This window comes from Sycon ciliatum, chromosome 8, assembly GCF_964019385.1.
Source record: "Sycon ciliatum chromosome 8, ocSycCili1.1, whole genome shotgun sequence".
NCBI classification, from domain to species: domain Eukaryota; kingdom Metazoa; phylum Porifera; class Calcarea; order Leucosolenida; family Sycettidae; genus Sycon; species Sycon ciliatum.
Genome location: NC_088650.1, coordinates 27,683,466 through 27,695,965, shown reverse-complemented (window position 1 = coordinate 27,695,965; position 12,500 = coordinate 27,683,466). Strand labels below are relative to the sequence as shown.

At 47.9% G+C, this 12,500-nt stretch overlaps 1 protein-coding gene across 1 annotated transcript in view; it reads left to right on the top strand.

Annotated features, from left to right (window-relative positions):
- LOC135823673 (uncharacterized) overlaps positions 1-12,500 on the top strand; it is a 43,939-nt gene that overhangs the window by 21,405 nt on the left and 10,034 nt on the right. The window contains exons 13-17 of the mRNA XM_065336521.1: positions 2,058-2,111; positions 4,862-5,094; positions 5,683-6,149; positions 7,030-7,191; positions 10,791-10,950. Coding sequence (XP_065192593.1) covers positions 2,058-2,111; positions 4,862-5,094; positions 5,683-6,149; positions 7,030-7,191; positions 10,791-10,950 — 1,076 coding nt within the window. The remainder of the gene's footprint in view (positions 1-2,057; positions 2,112-4,861; positions 5,095-5,682; positions 6,150-7,029; positions 7,192-10,790; positions 10,951-12,500) is intronic.

Here is a 12,500-nt window from a genome sequence, read left to right as displayed (position 1 = left end):
TCTATGCAGCGAGCAGGAACTTTGTCCAGTGTTGGGTGCTCCTTCGCAGCATAGAATCCGTAAATTACTTCTTATACAGTCCAAAGCAAATCCGTCAGGGTTGAGTGGTTTTATGGCACGAGTCTCACATTGGGGATTGTCACTCTCGTTACACTGGAGACAGACAAGGCCAACGCAGCACGCTGATTTTCGCCGTCAGCATCCCTGGTACATCTGTTCATAGTGGAAATGCTGACGCCACACGCAACAGCAGCATGACGAATGGAATACTTGGGACCAATTCGATGCCCTAGCCACTGTTCTCCTCGTCTTCGCAAAAATTGTAAAACAGACACCACCATGTAGATTCTACCATGGCCCGTTCGCGCTTTGTTATATGTGGCATGTCGAGAGAACAAGTAAGTTGCCACGAACGAAAAGACACTCGAGAAAAAGCAAAATAGGGCCACAGAGCAGTCAGCAACTGGCGAAATGCCACGAGTCACACCTGGTTTTCGAATTTCGCGCGCAGATTTTCGTGACGCAACTCGCATGACATTTTCTCAAAAGTGGCCTTGAGTACGTTCTCAAGGATTTCAGAGTCTATTATAAAAAAACGCACTGTAAGAGAGTTGCAACGACCTAAGAAACTAAGAGAGTTGCAACGACCTAAGAAACTAAGAGAGTTGCAACGACCTAAGAAACTAAGAGAGTTGCAACGACCTAAGAAACTAAGAGAGTTGCAACGACCTAAGAAACTAAGAGAGTTGCAACGACCTAAGAAACTAAGAGAGTTGCAACGACCTAAGAAACTAAGAGAGTTGCAACGACCTAAGAAACTAAGAGAGTTGCAACGACCTAAGAAACTAAGAGAGTTGCAACGACCTAAGAAACTAAGAGAGTTGCAACGACCTAAGAAACTAAGAGAGTTGCAACGACCTAAGAAACTAAGAGAGTTGCAACGACCTAAGAAACTAAGAGAGTTGCAACGACCTAAGAAACTAAGAGAGTTGCAACGACCTAAGAAACTAAGAGAGTTGCAACGACCTAAGAAACTAAGAGAGTTGCAACGACCTAAGAAACTAAGAGAGTTGCAACGACCTAAGAAACTAAGAGAGTTGCAACGACCTAAGAAACTAAGAGAGTTGCAACGACCTAAGAAACTAAGAGAGTTGCAACGACCTAAGAAACTAAGAGAGTTGCAACGACCCAAGAAACTAAGAGAGTTGCAACGACCTAAGAAACTAAGAGAGTTGCAACGACCTAAGAAACTAAGAGAGTTGCAACGACCTAAGAAACTAAGAGAGTTGCAACGACCTAAGAAACTAAGAGAGTTGCAACGACCTAAGAAACTAAGAGAGTTGCAACGACCTAAGAAACTAAGAGAGTTGCAACGACCTAAGAAACTAAGAGAGTTGCAACGACCTAAGAAACTAAGAGAGTTGCAACGACCTAAGAAACTAAGAGAGTTGCAACGACCTAAGAAACTAAGAGGGTTGCAACGACCTAAGAAATTCAGAGTTGTAACGACCTAAGAAATTCAGAGAGTTGCAACGACCTAAGAAACTAAGAGGGTTGCAACGACCTAAGAAATTCAGAGTTGTAACGACCTAAGAAATTCAGAGAGTTGTAACAAACTTAAACCAAAGGAAGTCATTGTAAGAAACTCCCGATTGTGACTGGCTAACCCTAGGAAACTCAGAGTTGTAACGATCTAGCCCTAGGAACCTGAGAGCTGTAACAATAAACGTAATCCTAAAACCCGAAGTGGTACTGACTTGACCCTAGCAAACTCAGCGTTCTAACTAACCCTAATAAACTCAGAGAGTTGTAATGGCCTAGCCCTCGGTCATCTTGCTGTGACATCGCTAGCTCTGGCTGCTCGAGTGCTCGTGTTGACATCGAGCCGTGTCAACAGTCTTTGCTTGATTCAAATGACCTCTAGAAGCAGGGGCAAAGCAACGTCTTGTGTGGACCTGTGTGTGATTCACTGGTTTTTACCATGTCCTGCTGCTGCTGCTGCTGCTGCTGCTTCCACCCTCGCTGCCACTGCCACTACCCTACCTCGGCATGCCTAGTTCATCATTCATCACTGTCATCTCCACCCACCGCTAAGCGAAGCTCTCCCAGCAGTAAGCCATTGTCCACGCATGTGTGTGTGTGTGTGTGTGTGTGTGTGTGTGTGTGTGTGTGTGTGTGTGTGTGTGTGTGTGTGTGTATGTATGTGTGCATGTGCGTGCGCGTGTGTGTGTGGGGGGGGGGGGGGGAGGGGTGCACGCGCGTGCGTGTGTGCGTGCACACGTGCACATCTAGTTGTAGATCTGTCTGGATCTCTGTTGTACACTGTACAATCATGTTGAGCTACACTGTACAGACACCAGAGCACACAACACATGCTGCCACTGCGCATCACTCAGACAGAATGAAAAATGACGTAGTGGCCGCTGCGATCAAAGGCCTCAGAAAAACTCAGGGAAAATCTGCATTGCATCGCGTTTGTTGTTAAGGCGCATGCCGCGGTGCATGTTTGCGCACAAACTGATCCAACGTAGAGAAGCTGCGGCAGTGGACACGTACGAGTCACACGCCGGAAGACCAACTGTTCTGTTTCAGAATAACAGTTATGTGTAGAGGTGATTGCATAGATGTTTATGATGACAGAAGATGCTTAACACACGTCGGCAATGTCGTGGCATAATGCATATACTGTAAGTCTACAAATGTTCAGCCCATTCAAATTTCGGCCTCCCAGGGCTAAAACACATTTCGGTCGCATTAAATTGTCAGCCTGTACTGCTGCTGACTGTATACTCAGTCACACTGAATCTTGCAAAGCAAAATTTCGGCGCAACCTGGCCGAAAATAGCCGAAAATAAATATGCGTCGAATTTTTGTTGACTTGCAGTCGACAGCTTAGAACTTGTGAAACCAGTAGGTGCTACGAACGCCATCATCTTCCACAGCTAACAGCAAGGCGGACTGACTCAACAGCACGGTATTCGGTAACTTACGGCAGAGAACAAAAAACTAAGTGTGCTCAGCCCCACCACCATGGCACTCCTGTGCTCAGCCCCACCACTCTGACACTCCTCTTCTCATCATACCTATCACAAGATGTTTGGAGTATATTAGGCCACACCATTTTTTGTCTATGTTTCGCGTCCCCCGCACGCGTGTACTTCACAGCCGGAGTTCCAAAAAAAACAAAAAAAAACACAGAACATGATTTATGCATTCGTAACTATTATGTTGGCATCATTTGTTCTATTTGTCGCATGATTGTACTCAGCTCACATAATCATGTACATGTAGCTGTGTGTGTAAGGCCGCAACCACACTACGTAAAAGTCACAGTACAAACTTTCATGCATATCTCAGTACAAGTCGGTACGCAACCACACTACACTTTTCAGTCTGCATAGATGACGTTTTCACGCGGCCAGCACGTGACGTTGTCGTACCAAAGTGTATGCCATGCACTGGAAGAGGCCGGGAAATTCAAAAACAATGCTGATGCTGATGCTATGTACGACGACCAGGTACAAAAAAAGTTGTGCACAGGAGATGGAGCGCGAAAACGACGAAAACGACAAACGTGGCTTTCTACAGGGGTGCGTTGGTTGCTGAAAACCTACAAAGCGCATTTTGCATTTCGCGCGGGTCGCCATGATGATTTCTACTGTAATGCCGTTTGTACGTGATTTTGTACCTAGTGTGGTTGCAGCCTAAGCTGGGCCGCAAGTCACGCAATCATCATGTCGCCTGTGATTGGACCACAAGCATGCTGATATTATGAGTGATAATGCTAACAGAGTTCAGCCAGTTGTTACCAATCAGTAGAGATTGCATTGTGCAATAAACTTACTTTGCGACGTTCATTGTATTGGAATTACACTCATGTATTCATGTATGCATGTGTGAATGAATATACATGAACAGTGCCGGGTCTTTTTTTAGCTCCACTGTACACAAATGCAATGCACGTACACTGTTTTTTATGGCTTTTTTATTTTTTCTCCCTCCCTCATGGATTTTATCGAATAAGGTGCCACGAAACATAGAAAAAAACCCGGTGTGGCCTTATGGAAGTTCGTAAAAAATAAAAATAAATAAAAAACACGCACAACTTAACTGGCAACGAAAACAACTTTGTCATTCATGCCGCGCCATCCTTGGTGAATGTATATCACCGTGCACGCAGCATAGTGCAATCTAGAAGAAGTGTGTGTCTGGCTCAGACAATGATTGAACGGTGCAAATCAAAGCTTGCTGATGGGGCAAGTATGTACACCTTTCAGGGGACGTGCTGTTGTCTTCGATAACTCGGCCGATACTGGACGTGCAGGGTATCCCACGCTGCTTGTGCTGTTGCTGGTATCTCCCAGTGGTGGGTGGTAGTCAGCAAAGATGCTCTCTCAGATATTAACAGTGTTTGTGTGCATTGCCGGGCTCATAGAAGCGGCAGGATTGGAAGCGTGATATCTGCATCATTTCCATTATTTCCAATCTATTCTCACAGCCCTACACGTTTAATATCAACACTGATGTGCCGCATGCTCGTGAATGTGTTTGTGCATGTGTATATTGGTGTGTGTATATTGGTGTGTGTGTTTGTGTGTTTGTGCGCGTGTGTGTGTGTGTGTGTGTGTGTGTGTGTGTGTGTGTGCGCGTGCGTGTGTGTGCTCGTGCGTGTGTGTGCTCGTGTGTGTGTGCTCGTGTGTGCGTGTGCATGTGTGTGTGTGTGCGTGTGTGTGTGCGTGTGTGTGCTCGTGGGTGCGTGTGCATGTGTGTTTGTGTGTGTGTGTGTGTGTGTGTGTGTGTGTGTGTGTGCACGTGATTATTGTGTTGGCATGTTTTACATGGGATCTGTCATGCGTTGCAGGGGACGGGGATGAGCAGCCCGGCACCAACACCATCCATTTGAATCCCCTGAAGGTCAAACACCTGGCGGACACAGTCGAGGCTTTGATTGGTGCTTTCCTCCTGTGCGGCGGCAACGACGCAGCCCGTCATTTCATGGTGTGGTGTGGCATACCGCATCGCAGAATGAAGGACAAGAAATCATCGGCAAAGGAGCCGATGCCAATGGCCGTCACGCCACCAGCTGCCCCGCCTGTGAGTGTGTGTGTGCGTGCGTGTGTGTGTGTGTGTGTGCGTGTGTGTGCGTGTGTGTGCGTGTGTGTGTGTGTGCGTGTGTATGTGCGTGTGTGCGTGTGTGCGTGTGTGCGTGCGTGTGTGTTAATGTGTGTGTGTGTGTGCGTGTGTGTGTGTGTATGTATGTATGTATGTATGTAGATAAGACTTTACGTAATCAACTCGGAGTTGCAACACAGCTTCCCCTCTCCCTCTTGTGTAGATAAGACTTTAAAAAACTGCTATGCCGGTGAGGTAGGTCTGTTGCTTCACTACCAACACTAGCAAACGGTTGGAGGCACTAGTAGGGTTGAAGCAAGTACTTGGTGATCAGAGAGGCCGCGTAGTCAAGAAACCTCCACTGTATAGTCCTTAATGCTATGTTAAATGAGTATGTTTGGTGTATTAATCTGGGTGTGTCTCTGGCAAGAATGTCATGGATAGGTAACGGAGAGAGTTTTGAGTTTCATCTGTTCTATCGTGCCAGCTAAGCTGTTGCCTTTTCTTGTTTCTTTGCTTGTTCCTTTGCTTATTCCTTTGCTTGTTCCTTTGTTTATTCTTTTGTTCAAGACCGATGAAGCTACTAGTACGGCTGTTTCACTCGCAGCCATCACGCCTTCTCATAGCACTACTTCTCCGCGACGTGCGGCCGCGCCAAAGGTTGTCTTGGCAGCCGACTTTGCATCTGGCCGTCAGCGAGCTGCAGCTGATGCTGCGGATCATGACTCTACTTCTGTGCCAGGGCGTGTTTGTAGGCTGGCCTCACCCACAGCACGGGGTATGCTGGTCTCGCCCACGGCAACAGCACCCGGCGCGAACAAACCGTTCTTCATGGACACGACGTTAGCTGCCGCCTGTCTGCCGCCTCCCAGCACCCTGGACAAGTACAAGAAGATCAATGCGCTGTTCCTGCAGCCCACGCTGCCCAAGTCTCCCGGGGACCAGTTCAACTCGGTGCGAAATGACACCGACACACCGCTGCTCAAGGACATCAATGCATTTCTGCCAGCGCTGGATGAGCTACAGCAGTTACTACAGTGAGTTTTACTCTCTCTCTCTCTCTCCCCCCCCCTCTCTCTCTCTCTCTCTCTCTCTCTCTCTCTCTCTCTCTCTCTTTCCTACACCTCTCTTGGTTCACAACCACTCCCTGGTTCACAAACACTCCCTGGTTCACAAACACTCCCTGGCTCACAACCACTCCCTGGTCCACCAACACTATCTGGTTCACGAACACTCCCAGGTTAACTAAAGCGCCCTGGTCTGTGGTAGTCCCACTGAACTGTATCTAATAATATGTATGATTCATGATGTAATGATTATGTATGTTTGGTCTCAGTCATTGATAAGCCTTCAGTAAACTAGAAGCATGGGACATATACTCTGTTCTTGCTGTACGCATTCTCCCCATACTCGGCATGCCCGGAGTAGTGCCATGTGTTGGACCAGTGACGTAGGTCTCATGGGATACTTGTTTTAGCTACATTGTACATATTTGCGCAAGGTCGAGGAGATCGAGAGATCGAGAGATCGAGAGAGAGAGAGAGAGAGAGAGAGAGAGAGAGAGAGAGAGAGAGAGAGAGAGAGAGAGAGAGAGAGAGAGAGAGAGAGAGAGAGAGAGAGAGAGAGAGAGAGAGAGAGAGAGAGAGAGAGAGAGAGAGAGAGAGAGAGAGAGAGAGAGAGAGAGAGAGAGCCCGAGAGAGAGCCCGAGAATGGCGGCCAGATCCGTATTGTCCTGATTATTTATTATCCAGAACCCTTTCCTTGTATTTATTCTTATTGCATGTATTGACTATCCTTTTGCTTGATTGAACCGTGTTGGCTGGTGTGATTGACGAGTTGACTAAAACAGGTCCACGGACATTTTTTTGTTTTATAAAATGCGTTCCACTCCGGTGTACTTTTCTCTTCTTTCCACAGGTACGAGTTCCGGGATTTGTCTTGGTTGCTGGAAGCTATCACGCATCCATCGTACGACCAGCACGATAGCTGTGTCTTTGTCCGCTCCTATCAGCAGCTGGAGTTCCTCGGCGACGCTATCCTGGACTATCTAGTGGTGCGACATATCTATGATAGCTGCAGGTGTGTAATAATAATTGAGTCCTCTGACAACGAAATTTGGACGTGAAAATGCTCGAGTCGCCTAGGAGTGTGAGGTGCTGCCTCCTTTGGAACTCGAACTATTCCTTCCTCAATATCACAAATCGACAACTGAAGGACAGTGATAGGCAGCTGGGACGTTTATTCCATCCTGAGATTATTTGAATTTGTCGGGTAGACTTCGGAAGCAAAGCACCCATTTTTAATAAATGGGACCGAGTATGAAGAGCTGGAGTGCAAAACCCGTTAAATCCATTTCGTCGCTTTTCAGATAATGGCCAGAAAAGGATTCATTTTATGTGCGGTTTGTATGGCTAAATCCTTATCTGGATTCCAGTTTTTGAAATGCTTCTACTGTAGTCAGATTTTTTATTTGAAATTTGGCCGGGTGGTGCCCGTAGACCTTTTGATCACAGTGGCGGATTCAGGGGGGGGGGGGGGGGGGGCCAGGGGGCCTGGGCCCCCCCCCCCTTTGAAAATTTCGACCTTGGTCTAGGATTACAGTAGAATGAGCGCTCGAAATGACTTGGCGTGTCAAGTGGGTCACGCGTGCTGGGTACTTTTATACGTGTCCGGTCACTCCGCGATCCGCGATCCGGTACATGGTGTCACGCACTGAGTCTGTACTAGTCAGCGCGCTGTGAGTGTGTACCGGTGTACAACTACTGTACGCACTGCGACCTGAGGACACGGTACGGCCGCACTTCAAACATGTGAAAAACGTGCCAAAAATGCAGGGCCGGCCTGGTACATAGTGCAGCGATCGCGTTGGGCTGAAGTCCTGTATGGTGCACGGTGCTGTCGACTTCGTCCTTCCTTTTTTCTTTTTCACTTGTCAGAAACTACAAGTAAACGCTCTCTAGCTCTCTACTTCGCTTGTAGCCAACAGGTTACCTTCAGATATGAGATGAAGAGGAAAGGGTCTGACATCAGGTCGTTCTTCAGTGGACCGGTAGATAAGAGAGCTCGCGTTGGAGAGCCGTCCAAAGGTCCGTCGCGGCCGCTGTCGAGTGGAAATGTTCCAGTGCAGTTTGAAAATGTCGTGAGAATGGAATAAAACTAGGGACCGGCGGATTCTGCTCGAAAAGGTGGCATATTCTGCTCGAAAAGCAGTGAAATTGGCAGAACCATACAAACCTTATGGCGGGCAATTCCTCGAATTCTGCTCCATTTTTTTATCCACATACCAAACATCCGTGAAACTTACCAGAAAAAGTACCGAATTCTGCCAATTTTTCTGCCGGCAGAATCCGCCGGACCCTAAATACAACAGCTCTTCACAACTTCAGGACTTTGTTGTTGTTGGTATTTGTTGTTTTGTTTGGGGGGGGGGGGGGGGGTGGGCGGATACTTTGGGCCCCCTCTTCGGCCGAGTCCTGGATCCGCCACTGGATCACGCTGAGCGGATAACTGATTTTCTCAAGTTTGGTGCTTTGCGGGTTTAGCATCTCAACTCTTCGTATGGTGTGTGTGTGTGTGTGTGTGTGTGTGTGTGTGTGTGTGTGTGTGTGTGTGTGTGTGTGTGTGTGTGTGTGTGTGTGTGTGTGTGTGTGTGTGTGTGTGTGTGTGTGTGTGTGTGTGTGTGTGTGTGTGTGTGTGTGTGTGTGTGTGTGTGTGTGTGTGTGTGTGTGTGTGTGTGTGTGTGTGTGTGTGTGTGTGTGTGTGTGTGTGTGTGTGTGTGTGTGTGTGTGTGTGTGTGTGTGTGTGTGTGTGTGTGTGTGTGTGTGTGTGTGTGTGTGTGTGTGTGTGTGTGTGTGTGTGTGTGTGTGTGTGTGTGTGTGTGTGTGTGTGTGTGTGTGTGTGTGTGTGTGTGTGTGTGTGTGTGTGTGTGTGTGTGTGTGTGTGTGTGTGTGTGTGTGTGTGTGTGTGTGTGTGTGTGTGTGTGTGTGTGTGTGTGTGTGTGTGTGTGTGTGTGTGTGTGTGTGTGTGTGTGTGTGTGTGTGTGTGTGTGTGTGTGTGTGTGTGTGTGTGTGTGTGTGTGTGTGTGTGTGTGTGTGTGTGTGTGTGTGTGTGTGTGTGTGTGTGTGTGTGTGTGTGTGTGTGTGTGTGTGTGTGTGTGTGTGTGTGTGTGTGTGTGTGTGTGTGTGTGTGTGTGTGTGTGTGTGTGTGTGTGTGTGTGTGTGTGTGTGTGTGTGTGTGTGTGTGTGTGTGTGTGTGTGTGTGTGTGTGTGTGTGTGTGTGTGTGTGTGTGTGTGTGTGTGTGTGTGTGTGTGTGTGTGTGTGTGTGTGTGTGTGTGTGTGTGTGTGTGTGTGTGTGTGTGTGTGTGTGTGTGTGTGTGTGTGTGTGCGTGTGCGTGTGTGTCGGGGGGGGGGGGGGGGGGGGGGAAGGGGAGGAATCGGCCAGGTGGTTGAATAGCGTTTTGGGATTTTGGCTCAGCCGATCTGGTCCCTTTGTTTAGTCCATCATCAGAGCCAATCATGGCTTTGCTTTCTTCTCTTGTGTGAATTATGCAGTATGTGCACTGCCTAGTCTGAACTCTCACCAGGGCGTGAAATAACGGTCGGACATCGGACAATTTCCGACCGTTTACGGTCAGTTTCCGGATGTTTTGTACACATCCGGACAAAGTGTCCGCGCACTTTTTTACAAAGTACAAAATATATAAGGCACGTCAATCCTTTGTCTCATAGTCATTAGTGATGTCGTCTGGCAAGAGAAAGCGAAGCACCGCTGATGCGGGTGCTCCTCTTGGAAAGAAGCCCAGAGGAGTCAAGACGACCACTTGTGACAAGTGGGTCGCCGAGTATGGTAGGGAGCTTTCAACTTCTGTTTGGCTGAGCTATGAGCGCAGTCCCTCAGATCGTAGCGTTGTTGAAAATTTGAAGTGTAAGATGTGTTCCCGTTTTGTTGATAAAATTCGCAGCAGCAATAATTTTTCTGACACCTTCGTCGTTGGCTCAAGGAACCTGAAAACGTCAGCCTTCAAAGATCATGCTGCTTCTGAACATTGTGTGATTTGATGTGAAAATTTGCATGTCCGGACATGTCCGGCCATTTTTGCAACTAGCAGGACATTGTGTCAGAGCATGTTTTAATCCTTAGCACATGCCCTGCTCACTATACCGTACCGTCCGCAATATAACACAGTCTTTACTGCAAGCACACCCGGTGCCCGAAGAGCTATTAGCTCAGTCTCCGCAAAGGCCTGGGCTGTGTACTGGTATGCGAGTAAGGTCGAGTGTGCTTGCAAGGGAGCGGTATATAGATGATGCACACGCAAGACAGCTATACCCTATGCGGGTTTGACAAACAAATACGTTGAATAATGTAGGCACCGTCTCCAATACAAACCCAGTCTCCAGTAGCAGCTCAGGGTCAGGACGGGTTTGAAAGAAAAAAATACATCAGCCCAGAGTTTATGATAGAGATCATTACAGTAGTCGGTAGCCTCTTGCCTGCGACAACCTCTACATTCACTGGTGGACTGTGTACTCATATTGTGTTTGACTTAGTTGAGGCGATTTGTTGTGTTGCTACAACTGATGCTATTCCTGGCAAGCGCATGTACCTGTTCTTTTAAAGGCGTCCTGGAGCCGCGTCTAACTTTGCCGGCTGGTTCTCCGGTGTTCTGACGGAACAGCTCCGACCTTGGCCCTGGTGATCTGGCGCTAATTCTTCACTCGGTGACGTGCAACGCCAAGCTAGCGGAAATCGCCGTGGACAAGAAACTCCAGAAGTACCTGCGTCATGGCAGCCCGGCGCTGTTTCGTGCCATCAACGCCTTCGTCGAGGATTACTTGGTAAGATCACGTGAAGAATTGGTGTTGTGGAGTCTGTTTGAACATCTTATGCCTCTGTACAGCACCATCCGTTCTCATTCAAATAGGGTACTGGTGTCTGGCTACATCTCAAATGCATATGCATTTGAGATATTACATGTATACCGGTACATTCTATTACCCCCCCCCCCCCCCGTTGTGTTTCCGTACGTGCAGCGGATAGAGCAGATGCCACATTGCTTGATCTCGCTGCCGCCGTACGCCATAAGAGTAGTGCTGGACACTCGGAGAATTCCAGGCTTGGGGTATCCATCAGCCGTCACTTTGTGTGGGAACATCTGGCATCTGGTACCATCGCAGAGGCAGTAGATTCCCCTGTGCCCCAGTACCCACTTTCGCTTTGAGAGTGGCTGGGACGGCAGGGTTGCGATTTAGGTCGATGCTTACGGTGGCAAGTACTTCATTCTTGTCACCCAAGCTGTTGCGGCAAGGTTGGACGCTGTCGTTGGTGACCGTTTCAAACTGCAGCTCGTCGAATTGTTCTTGTACTGTGGCAGCATTCACAGACTTTGAATTTCTGCTCCGGTTGTGTGTCAGGTGTCCTTGGCTATCCTGCGGAGCACTATTCTCCCCGATCCTGTCCTTGGCTGCGGACCTGCATACCGTATTTTTCCGGTTGTAAGTCGACCTTTTACGACTTAAAATAAAAGCAGAAATGGTGGGGTCGACTTACAACCGGGATTCGACTTATAACCGGGAACTATCAATATCTTACAAAAAAATGACCTGCACTGCATGCACGAGTGCACCATGTTTACACACTTGTGCCAGTTTATTGGCCTTTTTCAAGGATTGGGACGTTATATCCTCCAATAAGGAATGTTTACATGATTTGTTGATGTGTTAGTAGCAGGAGGTGGTTGGTAGTGCTTCTTTGGGTGAAAAAATTAAAACGCAGAATTTAGACCTCCAGATAGGGGGGTCGACTTACAACCGGTAAAATACGGTACTATTGTAGCGGGCCGCAATCTCTCTCGGAGGCAAATGCACACGGGTCTCAGAGAACACACTGTTGTTAACTTTATTATTACTAAAGACTGGATCGAAGGTTGAACTCTAACTCTAAACTGACAATGAAATTAACTGGCTACTTAATTAACTGACTGGCAACTAAATTAACTGACTGGCAACAAAAGAATCGTGCAGCTTTAATGCACAGGCAAACTCCGTACACTAATGTACGGGGATACGCTAACGTACGGGGATATAGTAACGTACGGGATATGCTATACTCTAAACACTATACGCTATACGCTTTGAAGTCATCAGCGTGCCAACGCTACACTATTGCCCAGTGGTTCGATTTGCCGCACTTGTTGCAGATGGATCCGAGGGCAGGGCATTTACCCGTCGCATGATTAAATCCACATCGTGCGCAATTATTGCACATTGGGAATGAGTCTTGGCTGAAATGGTCTGTACAGCTTGCTCAGAGTTCGGGCCCTGGCTACTCGTCAGCTTCTCCATGTGGGCTTGTGTCGCCTCGTACGTCCTGGCGATATCCAGGGCTT